The following is a 12,156-nucleotide window of genomic DNA, read 5'->3' as shown; positions in this document are numbered from 1 at the left end:
GTCTAAAAACTGTTTTCATGTAAAATAGTTATCATATCTTTGTTTCCGTGATGCATTTTTTAATAATTTATTAGTCATCAGTAACACTCATTGTAGCACCCGTTGCAATGCACCGAGACACGTGCTTAGTTTCATTTCAGCATGTCTCGCATACGAACGGAAAATCGAGTCCATTTCAGAGCTCTTCTAATGGATACGTTCCGGCCAGCGATTATCCTTTCGCAATGGTCCTGTACCGCTCCATATCCTTTGGATCCTTACCAACGCGCTACACGCAACTATCAAGCAAAGTGCTCACGACTGGTGGCATTATTACGTCGAACACTTTCCCTACTTTTGTTCACTTTGATCTTAGCTGCACCGTTCCTGCTGTATCATCTATACTCCGGTCAGATCTACGCCTATACCATACCACTATCCGTGAAGCTAATGTACTACGTGCAGACGGCCATACAAACGAGCACCATGGGTTATATTCTATTGGTTTACCAGTTTCGAACCAATTTCCATAGGTTCTACTTCGATCGGCTCGTCGGCGTATTGGAGCAGTTTGGTCGAACAGACATTGACATACGTCTTGGTGCGCTGCACACAAACATCCGTCGCCTGCTGCCAATAATCCCACTGCATATTGCCCTCGTACTTGCCGCATACATCTTGCACGATCAATCGTGGGGTGTACTGGCCAAGATCGTAATCTTCCTGGCAACGCAAATGATGGCAACGAGCCTTACCCTTCTCTACTTAACCATCTTTGGAACAGTGTCCGTCCTGTTGCGCCAAATGAACGACACATTGGAGAGCATCCTTATGGGGCCAATAAGCAATCAAAACACGGACAAGTCAGTGGCGTACTTTACAACACCCGTACGCTTAACCCGCGACGACGATCGTACGATCGAAAAGATCCGTCTGCTGCAGTTGCAGCTGCTGCAGATAGTGCGCCGCACAAATGGTGGCGAGTATGGCCGACTAGTGATCATGATTCTTCTGGCCACCTTTATCTATCTCAACACCGAGCTGCTTCAGCTGTATCAGGGCGTTAAGGCGGGTGCGTTTACGTTTGATGTGATTGGTTCGAAGGTACTCAATTCAGCCCAAAAGATTTTGATGCTGTTCCTGTTTGCGTATCCCAACCGGTTGATTCAGACGCAGGTCAGTGTACTGTGGTGTAAATCCAAAGTCCACATCATTTTCTTTATGTTTTCATTTTCATCTAATCATCAGAATATACGTGGTCTGAAGCTGCTGTATCAACTAAACCGACCTGGAAACGATTCTCGTACGAATGAAATAGTAAGAAAAACGATCTCGACATCAAACTGATTGCTCTTACAAACAGTTTTGATTCTTGTTTTTCACAGACAAATCGCTTCATTACGCAGACCACCCTCTTTCTCGAGAAAGCCCACGAAGCTTACGGCATGATTTCCATCGACATGACACTTATTCTGAGTGTAATGATAAGTGATAAGTGATTGTGAGGGAAATATCATCACTTAACGATAATGTGCTTCCCATCCCTTCCAGATCGTTGGCGGCTTGACTAATATCCTTGTAGTGCTGGTACAATTTGCTGATGCGAAGCCATCAACCAACTAGGTAAATTGAGTTGATTGAAACAAAAAAAAGATTAGAATGCACATACAGGTTAATTGAAGAGCTTAATAAAAAGTCTCAATAAAGAAGATTGATCAGTTTAGTAATGAGTTACAGGAAACAACAAAAACAAAACATTAATTATGGATAATCTCACGTACTTGGTTATAAATTACATCGACTAGGCAATACTTGTTACAATTCTGTCATCTAACATTGCAGTTTCAACACAAAATGTGTCTCGTGGAGCTAGATGCAGCCTTTTATCAATACTTACTGGAGAAACAGTTTCTTCCACTGTTAAACGTTGCACAATGTTTCGGATTTCTTCCCTATCCGTTCGATTTTCAACGTCAAGCCGATGTGAAAAACACTGTCCTTCAGAAAATCCTTTCAATTCTGAACCGAACATTCGGGCTGGCGATGATCGGAACTGTATTGACCTGCTGTGTGTCCCTTTACGTCTGCTATCCCAGCTACATGTACGAAGAAGACTATCCACCTGTGCTAAACATTGCTTACCATCTGGAAAATTGGCTCAAAATAGTAACCGTTCTCGTTGCCGTGCTACGCCCTCAAACTAGTACGGCATACTTTCGCGAAACGGTCAATAGTTTGGTGCAAATTATGGTACAGTACGATCAAGGTTGGCGAATTGAACGTGAACTAGCATCTGTGGCTACCGTATCGAAGCGCTTATCGGTAGTGTTTTTACTCGATGACTTTACGATCGCCACTGGGCTGTATTTTATTATCGAAGGTGCACCTGCAACGTTAATCAATCTGTGCTACATTCCACCGTTTATTGCGATCGTCATTAACGTCCTGCACTACTACGCACTATTTGGAACGATCAGTGGAATTATGAGCTGTTCGAACGATACGCTTTATGGCATCACTGTGGAGGGAAAGAAAGATCGACATCGATCGTGTAGCGGGCGAAAGAGCAATATAAAAGAAAACGACATTACGACGATCGACAAGCTGGTCCGGCTGCACACAGCTCTCTTGCACTTGACATGTAAAACCAACGCACACTACGGTGTACTGCTGTTGATCATTATGCTGTATTCGTTCATACAGATCAGTGTGATCCTGGCGGAGCTGTACTTTGACAACTACGATCTGCCTTTACTATTCGTTGGTATCTGTCTCACACACGCCGCAGTATATTTCATGTTCTTCTTGATCATTGCTTATGCGAACCATGCAATTATAATGGAGGTATTGGGTGGTACGCAATGAGAAATTAAATGAAATTATGTGAAATTATATCCTCTTCTTGCAGAACGAGCGTACGCTACTGCTACTTCTTGATATTAACTGCATTTGGAACAGTGAACTGAACGCCATGGTAAAAGTTCCACCCAAAAAGTGTACAAAAGAGTGTATTTAAATAATTCTTTTTCTATTTGTTAGGTTGATTACTACTTTCTGCAAGTATCAAATCTTCAGGACACCCATCAGGCATGTGGAATGATTAAGTTGGATATGCAGCTCGTACCTAATGTACGTAAAAGGACTAACGATGTACCGTATCTAGTACTTAGTTTAACTATTCGTTACACTTGAACTTTCCTCACAGGTTATAGCAGTGATCACTTCGATTCTGTTTATACTAATGCAGTTTTCTGATGCAGATCGGAACCAGGACATCGAGACAGTGTACAGATTAGACAACATATACAATATTAGTGTGGAAACCTAACATCCTTATTGCGTGAGCGATACTGAACTCTTATCAACAGTTCAACAACAATGTTCGGTGTTACAATCAATTATAATACATAACAGTTTTCAGTTCCTAGTGTGGAAGATACTACATTCCTCAACGATCACTCCTCTGATTACTCTATCCTCAACACGCAAAAGTTGATGATGTTATAAAACGCTACCAATTATTTCATACACGTAGGTCCCTTCAGTACTGGCCATGGAGCACGCAACTCCCATGTACAGGTAGTGCATGTTTTAGTACTTTATTCATTTTGCAAACGTACTGCCATCAGGACTGTTTTAAACACGAGGAAGCCAGAACCAATGGTCTCAGTCTTTCGGAAAAATGCATCGACTAAGAACGGAAAAGTGTGCTTATTTTAGAAACCTCCTAGTCGACACCTGCCGGTTGGCGATACGCCTTTCCCAATGGTGCTGCACGGCTCCCTACCCACTCGATCCTTATCAACGCATCAAACCGTACCGGCAATCAAAATCCTTCCAAACGATTAACATCCTCCGACGGTTCCTCGCTGCGTTGGTGTTCGGTATTACGCTTTCCGTTCCTTTTCTGTTGTACTTTCTCAAAGCTGATCGTGTGAACGCGTTTAAGATTCCGTTGTCCATCAGACTCATGTTTTATCTGCAAGCTTTGTTGCAGATGGGCACATTAAGCTACGTGCTTTTGGTGTACCAATTTCGCACCAGTTTTCATCGGTTCTATTTCGATCGACTCGTGTGCGTGCTGGAGCACTTTGGACGACGAGATATTGACAAAAGTTTGTCAGCGCTTCAAACTAACATGTGTCGGTTACTGATCGCTAGTCTAGTGTTTGTGATATTAGTCTTCAGTGCGCTTGTTGTACGCGACCATTCGTGGTCCAACCTGCTAAAGGTTGGGATCTACCTAGCGACGCAACTGATGGCAACAAGCTTTACGCTGCAGTACCTGACCGTGTTCGGTATAGTGGCCGTGCTGCTACGCCAAATGAATGACACACTTGAGCTTATCCTTTACGGTACAGTGGCATACGATGAAGGAACAAACGGATCCCACTCACGCCTTCGCAAGCCAGTACGCTTCACGCGTGACGATGAGCAAACGATCGAAAAGATACGCCTTTTGCAGCTTAAATTGGTTCAAATCGTGTTTCACACCAATGGGGGAGAATATGGTCTACTGTTGATAGTGGTTCTGCTCACTACCTTTATCTTTCTCAACACTGAGCTTCTGCAGCTGTACCAGGGCATCAAGGCGAGCGCCTTCACGTTCGACGTGATCGGCGCAAAGCTGACTAACTCGGCACTCAAGTTCGGGATGATGGTTGTATATGCGATTGCAAATCGAACGATTCAGACACAGGTAAGCTGAGGCCACCGTGGGTAGCAATACAGTTTAAACGACATTTTTTGTTCATTTTCTACTCACAACAGAATTTACGTGGATTAAAACTTTTATTTCAACTGCACAGTTCCTCCAGTAGTTCACGATGTCATGAAATTGTACGTAATTTGATGTTGACTTTGCACTGGCTTAGGAAATAATTAAGATCTTCGTCTCTTCACTTCACAGACAAATCGGTTCATTACACAGACAACACTCTTCCTTGCAAATGGACACGAAGCGTACAGCATGATCTCGATCGATATGACCCTGATCTTAAGTGTAATATGGAACGGTTTTTTGTTCCGGTACATGGTTTTCAAGGGCTTCTAATACTTTTGAGACATTTTCCAGATTCTTCCGCTCTGGAATTAATGCTAATACCTTTGGCGCGCTAGTAGCAAACCATTCCCGTTCCAAGGAATCCCGAAAGTGTGCCAACGTATCAGAACCCCTGAAATCCCCTGTATTGTATATTCATTAACAAATATTCGTGTATTCATTACAGATTGTTGCCGGTTTAACCAACATTCTAGTAGTATTGGTACAGTTTTCTGACGGGAAACCCTCATGCAACCAACTGTAGTAAATTCTAACTCTAAGCACTACGCGAGTACTACTCAGTTCAAATCTAGCATTGACCAAACCTTTCATTTGCATACAATTGATTATCCCGTTTTAACTATCCCATTTATATGGATCGCTTTTTTGGCACGAGCATTTCCTAGCACTATATGACAAAATAAACGCAAAAAAAAACTTTTTCCAACTGAATTCCGAAACTGGAACTCCTGTTCTTCTTCTTCTTTTGGCACAACAGCCGCTGCCGGTCAAGGCCTGTCTGTACCCACTAGTGAAGTGGGCTTGGCTTTCAGTGACTTTTTGTTACCGTAGCAGGATAGTTAGTCCTACGTATGGGGGCACGGTCTATTCGGGGCTTGAACCCATGACGGGCTTGAGGCATGAAACTCCTGCTATAATACATTAATTAGAAATTTTAAAGCTTGTTTCGGACGACTAGTATGGCACGCTATCGCGGCTTTATCGCGTCCGCTACATTAGATTGCCATTTCTCACACCAATCGAGATCATTACTTATGCATGGTGGAAGCCCACCTACCTCAACAGACAGTGGCAATGCTGTCCTGTCGTTAGTTAGTCACCACCATGGATCCCATAAAGTTGGATACAACCTTCTATCATAAGCTGCTGGTCAAAAAGTTCAACCTACTCCTGAACACCGCACAGCTGGCCGGATTTTTGCCCTTTCCTGCCTACGTACTGCGGCAGGATGTCGAGCGCCTTCACTTCCGTACGCTGGTGCTAACCTGCCTGAACTTGACCTTTGCCGTGCTTATCTTCCTTACCTCGTTCGTCTGCTATCTGGCCATGTACATTTACTATCCCGATTTGATGTACAAGGAAAATCTTCCGGCCGTACTGCAAATTATGTACCACGTGGAGAACTGGCTGCGTGTGGTGATGGTACTGATTGCATTGGTCGGACCACGCCTGAGTGGACGTTATTTTCGTGAAACGATCGACACCCTGGTGCACATTATGAAACTTTTCGATCGTGCCGTAAAGATCGAGAGTATTCTTACGGCGATTTCGGTTATTACGAATCGATTGCTTCTACTGTACGGGCTCCACGCGCTCATTATCACCGTTACGGTGTGGATAAGTACGGAACATCCCGTATCAACCCTACTGAACGTTAGCTATCTAGCACCGTACGTAACGATTGCCGTGTACATCCTTCTCTACCGAGCGTTGCTAGCGTCTATAGCTGGCATAGTGGGTTGTTTGAATGATAATCTGCGCGAGATCACGATACAGGATAGGATAGATCCACGGCGAACGTACGGGAAACATACGACGATCAGCTACATCATGCTGCAGGAAGGCAAGGAGAGAGAAACCTCGCCTCTAGACGTAGCAACGATCGTGCGGCTTTCCACGATGCATATGGCGTTGATGAGGTTGGCTCGCGCTGCTAACAAACATTTCGGCGTGCTGATGCTGATCATCGTGCTGTCCACGTTCATCCAAATCAGCGACAACATTTGAAATTAATTATATGAACAGCATGACGGTAAGTAATACGCCACTCTCATCAATGCTGCATTCAATTCAAAACGCAAATACGACGAAGCTACCAGGACAGGAACTTCCTTCGCTCAAACTCCCTTAGGCTCGGCTTGTTTGATAAATTGCGTGATGGTACTTCTGTATGTCACACAAGCACAAATCCCAGGGTTGTAAAATGTAGTATTAATTTTTAATTTTAAACAAGCCTCACGTAACCCAACGCGTGGCTTCCGCTGGACGATTCTAGCCCACAAACCTTTAGTATCGTTTAGAACAATGGCCTGGAACGACACGGAAATAGACCGATTGCGGCATCAGCTTCGGCAAAACATCAGCCCTACGATGCGCCTCTCGCAGTGTTTATCACTTGCCCCGTATCCGCTTTCGGCGTTCCAGCGCAACTGCTCCACGCGCAGTGTTCGCATTAGAATAATCATATGTTTCCGTTACGCATTTTCCACGTGCGTAACGGTCGCAGTGGTTGCCTCGCAGTTTACAATGTTTTACTACTTTCCCCACGTTATGTACCAACCGAAGGTGCCGATCTTTATCGTGATTCTCTACTACATCGTGAGCATACTGCAGACGCTGACGACGGGCAACATGATGATCGGTTGCGAGCAGCGACGTGCCGAGTACGAGGGCTACTTCGAGGAAGTGTTTCATTTGATGAAGGAAACGTCTCACCAACCCGATTGCAAGACGACGATCTGGTACCGAAACGTGACCAAAGTTCTGCTGGCCCTATACTGCATTGCCTCCCTGACCGTGCCGATTGTAATGACCACGATCCTGTGGGACATTGCTACGATCCCGTACGTAATGGCGCAAACCGTTCCATTCGTCGTTAGCTCGCTCATACTGAACCAGTACTTCTGCGTCTTTGTTCATCTAACGTCGATTCTGAGAAAGATGAATGAACGATTGGCACGGTTCCTGAACATGCTGCCAGGTTCGGCGACGGAACCACCGGGTCAGCTGCGCGGTAAACCACTCATATACAATGTGCTGGGCGAATCCTTGAAGATGGAAAGCAGTCGCCTGGATCAGCTGGAACAGCTTCGCCTGCTGCACGTCCGAACGGTGCAAACGGCCGGTAGTTTGAGTGAAAAGTTTGGCATCGTTATCATCCTGATTGTGATTGCCGCCTTTGCTAGCGTTAATATTGAGCTGCTCGAGTTCTACCAGAGCATCAAGCTCGGCACGCTCACTCCCACAACGATATTTATGAAATTTCTGTACGCGGCATCCAAGTTTTCCTTCTACATCTTGATAGCCTATCCGAATCGATTAATACAACAGGAGGTGATGATTGATTTTGAGAAATAACGATCGTGTCGGAGTGTGTGCAGAAGTATTAGTATTTCCCTTTTCCGATTGATTTTTTTTTTTCTAGAATCAAAAGGCGCTTTTTATGTTGTACAGAATTAAAAGAATATCATGTAGCGTAGAACTGAACGAGGCGGTAAGGTTCAAACGGTTGCCCCTCCATAATCAGCGTGCGATTTCATGGTTGTTTATTCCCTGTCATTACAGATTGAACATTTCATCTCACAGATCTCCAACCTGCATGATGTCCACCAGGCGTGTGGAATGTTAAATTTGGACATGAAGCTTATCTCAAACGTAAGTGACTTTGTTGGCGAATAGTGGTGGGAAATCGGAATCGGACCTGCCCGATTCCGATTCCGTGTTTGCAATCAATTCCCATGCTGGAATCGATTGCGGAGCCGATTCCGAAGCTGATTCCTGAGCCGATTCTAGATCCAAATCGTGTCTGGAATCGGAATCGGCTTTAGAATCAGAATCAGCTCTGGAATCGGAATCGACTAGGGAATCGCAATTTACTCCAGAAACGGAATCAGAATTGACTCCAGAATTGGAATTAGCTCCGCAATTAGAATCAGTTATTGAATTTAAATAGGTAATAAGTCCGGGAATCTCCATGAGGATGGATCGTGTACAAGTAAATTTGGAGCAGCTATCAATACGTAACATCATAGGACCCAAACGCCTATTCTTATTGATATACCGAAATCGACTCCGATTTCGAAGCCGATTCGGATTTCGGCGCCAACTGCAATTCCGGACCCGATTCTGATTCCGGTCCTGATTCCGATTCCGGACCTGGTTATGGTTCCGGACCTGATTCCAATTCTGGTTCTGGTTCCGATAAAGATTCTAGAACCGATTTCGATTCCGAAACCGTTTCTGATTCGGAAGCCGATTCCGGACCTACTATCCGGAATCGATTCCAGAAAATTTCAGAGCTAGCCGGAATCGATTCCAACAAAATCTTCATTTTTCCTATCACTATTGGCGAACATCCTATATTAAGCTAAGATTCGTTTGAAAATCAAATAGTACCTCCTTTTCCGCAGGCCGTTGCAGCAATCACGTCCATTATGGTGGTTCTAATACAATTTTCCGACACAGGATTGTAAAACTCAAAAGCTTCTCAGAAATTTTCAAAAAAAAGCACAATACGAAGATAGTTTTTATCAGCAGTTTGTTGCTTGCAAGGGCAATCTAAACATTAACATCAAAATTTTATTTTGAATATGTCTATTGCTTAAAATTTACGGGATGAGGTGATGAGGTGCCTAACAAGCAAACAAAACCGGGTCTTTTAACAATGTAAATCACTAATACCTTTCCGTTTAAGCGTCGCGCACTTTTGTCGGTCCTGCTGCCACTTTCAATAAACTCAAATTAGCTTCAAATTTCTACCAACACTCGGTTAAGATAATCTTTAGATATGGAACCATAATTGCATCTACCATATTCTCCCGTGTGGAAGGGTGTTAACGCTAAATTGAGGGGACAACAAAGAGGGAGAGCAATTTAGAAACAACCACTTAACCGTATCAGGCTCGAATTTAGGTAAGTAATCATCGTTGGGATTAAGAATTGCTGTCTACTGGGAAATGCCATGAGCTAAGAGCCTCTTGATGCCAGGTAACAATTTCGCTAACACACACACACAAACAAGGGGCACCGTCGCTTACACCGAAAAATGGTGCGCCGACCGATTGCCCGCTGCCCCGTGTCGGTCATGGAAGACATGCATTTTACGATTTTTTATCACTACACTTTTTGCTCCGAGGGGGAGGTAGCTCTGCGTCCGGGTCGAACATTACATTGTCCATCTTTCTCGTGTCGGGCGTGATGCGAGCCTCTGTAAATGATGCAAAAGCAATAAAAATCACCGTAAGTACAGCGGGCCCGGATGTTTGGCCATCGGCCACCAACGGTCACACACGACTTACCGAACAGGGTCGGCTGCTTCCTCACCGCCTGCACTACCGATCGGCGCAGTTCGACATCGACATCCTTGGCGATTTGAATCTTCTATTGGATCGGTACACACAAACACACCCACTCGGACCTTCGTTAGTACACCTGTCCCGGTGGGATAATTATAGACAGCCGTCCTTACTTACCTCCTTAATTTGCTTCTCATCTTTAATATCTTTGTTCTTGACGAACTCTTCCCGGATGCGTTGCCGTGCGGCGGAAATGGTACGAAAGTCTCCGGAGAACACCTCATTCTTGGTACGCTGCAATATTTTGTACCAACGAAGGGCCTACAATAGAGGAAAACGTGCTTGCGTTAGATGGGTACAAACTACGGGAGGAGGAAAACTATTGCCATTTTTACTTACCTCACGCCTGAGAGAGCTCATAATTTGTGTTGCCGGCAGCGGGAAAACCGATCGTGTGCAGAGTATGGGCCAGATATGTTTTAATTTTACGCAACAGCGGCAAAACCAATGTTTACGTTGCCGCTGTCAAGCAATCGATGGAAGCAATCAGCTGTCCTTCAATGAAAATCGATGAAAGCAAACAATCAAATTAAATTATTAAAATGTGTAGAAAAAATAAATAAAAGTCTTTTAGATAATTACTGTTGCGCCTTTTATGAAATAATCAAAGCATTTTTATACAATTCCCAAGAAAATACCATAATTACAACAAACTATTTTTTCGTCGATAAATCCACATCCATCCATCCCACGAACCCTGCATCGATTTTTCAACATGCCTGTCAGCTGTCAAATTTTCACATTCTGCCTTTTCGGACCGATTGCAATTGTACTGCGCCAGAAAATCGTCTATTTTTCTGTATCGCCGCAAACTCGTTTCCCGCAGAATCCGAAATGGCTGATCTTGGTGCTCCAGTCCGCGTATCCCCACTGATCCGGGTAAGGCATAAGTGCGTGGTCTGGCGTGGTTGGGCCACAGCGGGCCCGTTCGCCATCCGCCGTGTTACCAAAACATTATGTAATGTTTTGCCGGAGTTGCGCCCGGTTCCGGAAGGATTTCCGCCTCCCCCAGCTGGCCAGTTCCGGAGCATGATGCAGCGGAGAAGATTGAGCTCCCTACAAGGAAGAGTGACGTAATTTGGATTTTGTGTATCTTTACAGTTTGGCCGTTGGTCGTTCCTGGTCGTCGGAGTTGCCTACGGTGCGTACCATCAGCAGCGCCTGGCTAAGCGTGAGGTTGGCATTCGCGAAATCGAAGCACAACAGAAGGTTATCCGTGACGCTAAGCTGGCCGAGGAGAAGAAGCGAAACCAGGAAGGTAAGTGACCGGCCGTTTGCCTCCTGTGAGCGAATCAAGCACGGCATACTAACGCGCTTTTTTTGTCGCATTTTTAGCCGAAGCTAAGGCCATCGCTGAGCTGTCCATGCCAACCAAGAAGTAAACAGCGAAAGGATGAAACTGCTTCCGTTCTAAGGCACGTACCATCTTGTGTCCTGTGTTAATGCTGCAGTACTGGGATGATCAATAAATTCTTTCATAGGAAGTAAAACAAACAACCACCATCCCGCGTCGTAACTTTTCGTGACAGTCCACGCCGGGTCGGATACTGTGCGGATGTACCGTGTGTGTTCAGCTCAGTGGAATCGTTGAAATTTCGTTTAATGAAAGAATCAACGGCAATGCAGTACAGAAGAGTGTGTGAGGGATAAAAGCATCATCCTGTTCATTTAGTGAAGTAGAATATAAATCGAATGGTCGAATGTAATCTGATTTGTTGACTATTATTTTTATCATTGCCCTTCCTTCGTTAAGAATGTGTTTTTTGATATAAACTTTCGTTAAAATGTTCCGCCATTTTTGACGTTATTTTCGTTCAATCGCAAACGCCATCTTGGTAAGCTGACGTTGGAAAAAGCGTTTTTTTTCAAAATGATAAAGACAACGTAAAAGAATGAAAACATATAATTAACTCAAAACTATATAAATATGTGTAAAAAATCCAAGACAGTTCTGCACTTAACTAGAACAAACGTAATAAATTAAAACTCAATGTCTTTTGTAACGGCTTTTCATAATGTAACGAATGAGCTAACCTGCCA

At 44.2% G+C, this 12,156-nt stretch overlaps 3 protein-coding genes across 4 annotated transcripts; 2 read left to right on the top strand and 1 right to left on the bottom strand.

The window, feature by feature from the left end:
* Nucleotides 1–4,117: 4,117 nt before the first annotated feature.
* On the top strand, nucleotides 4,118–5,463 carry LOC120894539. The gene is made up of 4 exons (XM_040297191.1): nucleotides 4,118–4,678; nucleotides 4,750–4,818; nucleotides 4,889–4,981; nucleotides 5,208–5,463. The coding sequence occupies exons 1-4, from the start codon at nucleotides 4,118–4,120 to the stop codon at nucleotides 5,283–5,285; spliced, it is 801 nt and encodes a 266-aa protein (XP_040153125.1). The 3' UTR covers nucleotides 5,286–5,463.
* A 3,825-nt stretch (nucleotides 5,464–9,288) lies between these two features.
* Nucleotides 9,289–10,590, bottom strand: LOC120896918 (complex III assembly factor LYRM7). Its single transcript, XM_040301441.1, has 4 exons — nucleotides 10,456–10,590; nucleotides 10,234–10,377; nucleotides 10,060–10,141; nucleotides 9,289–9,968 (listed from the first exon to the last, which is right to left on the bottom strand). Exons 1-4 carry the CDS (start codon nucleotides 10,474–10,476, stop codon nucleotides 9,862–9,864), a joined length of 354 nt encoding a protein of 117 aa, XP_040157375.1. The 5' UTR covers nucleotides 10,477–10,590; the 3' UTR covers nucleotides 9,289–9,861.
* A 252-nt stretch (nucleotides 10,591–10,842) lies between these two features.
* On the top strand, nucleotides 10,843–11,822 carry LOC120903027 (ATP synthase subunit e, mitochondrial). 2 transcript variants are annotated; one of them, XM_040312219.1, is made up of 4 exons: nucleotides 10,843–10,995; nucleotides 11,218–11,374; nucleotides 11,452–11,531; nucleotides 11,598–11,822. In XM_040312219.1, the coding sequence occupies exons 1-3, from the start codon at nucleotides 10,951–10,953 to the stop codon at nucleotides 11,496–11,498; spliced, it is 249 nt and encodes an 82-aa protein (XP_040168153.1). In that variant the 5' UTR covers nucleotides 10,843–10,950; the 3' UTR covers nucleotides 11,499–11,531; nucleotides 11,598–11,822. The 2 variants fall into 2 exon arrangements, with proteins under 2 accessions (XP_040168153.1, XP_040168145.1); XM_040312211.1 differs by having other exon boundaries at nucleotides 10,844–10,995; nucleotides 11,452–11,616.
* Nucleotides 11,823–12,156: the final 334 nt, after the last annotated feature.

Source organism: Anopheles arabiensis, chromosome 2, assembly GCF_016920715.1.
Source record: "Anopheles arabiensis isolate DONGOLA chromosome 2, AaraD3, whole genome shotgun sequence".
Taxonomy (NCBI): Eukaryota; Metazoa; Arthropoda; class Insecta; order Diptera; family Culicidae; genus Anopheles; species Anopheles arabiensis.
The sequence above is the reverse complement of the archived record's forward strand: the minus strand, read 5'-3'. Positions and strand labels throughout refer to the sequence as shown.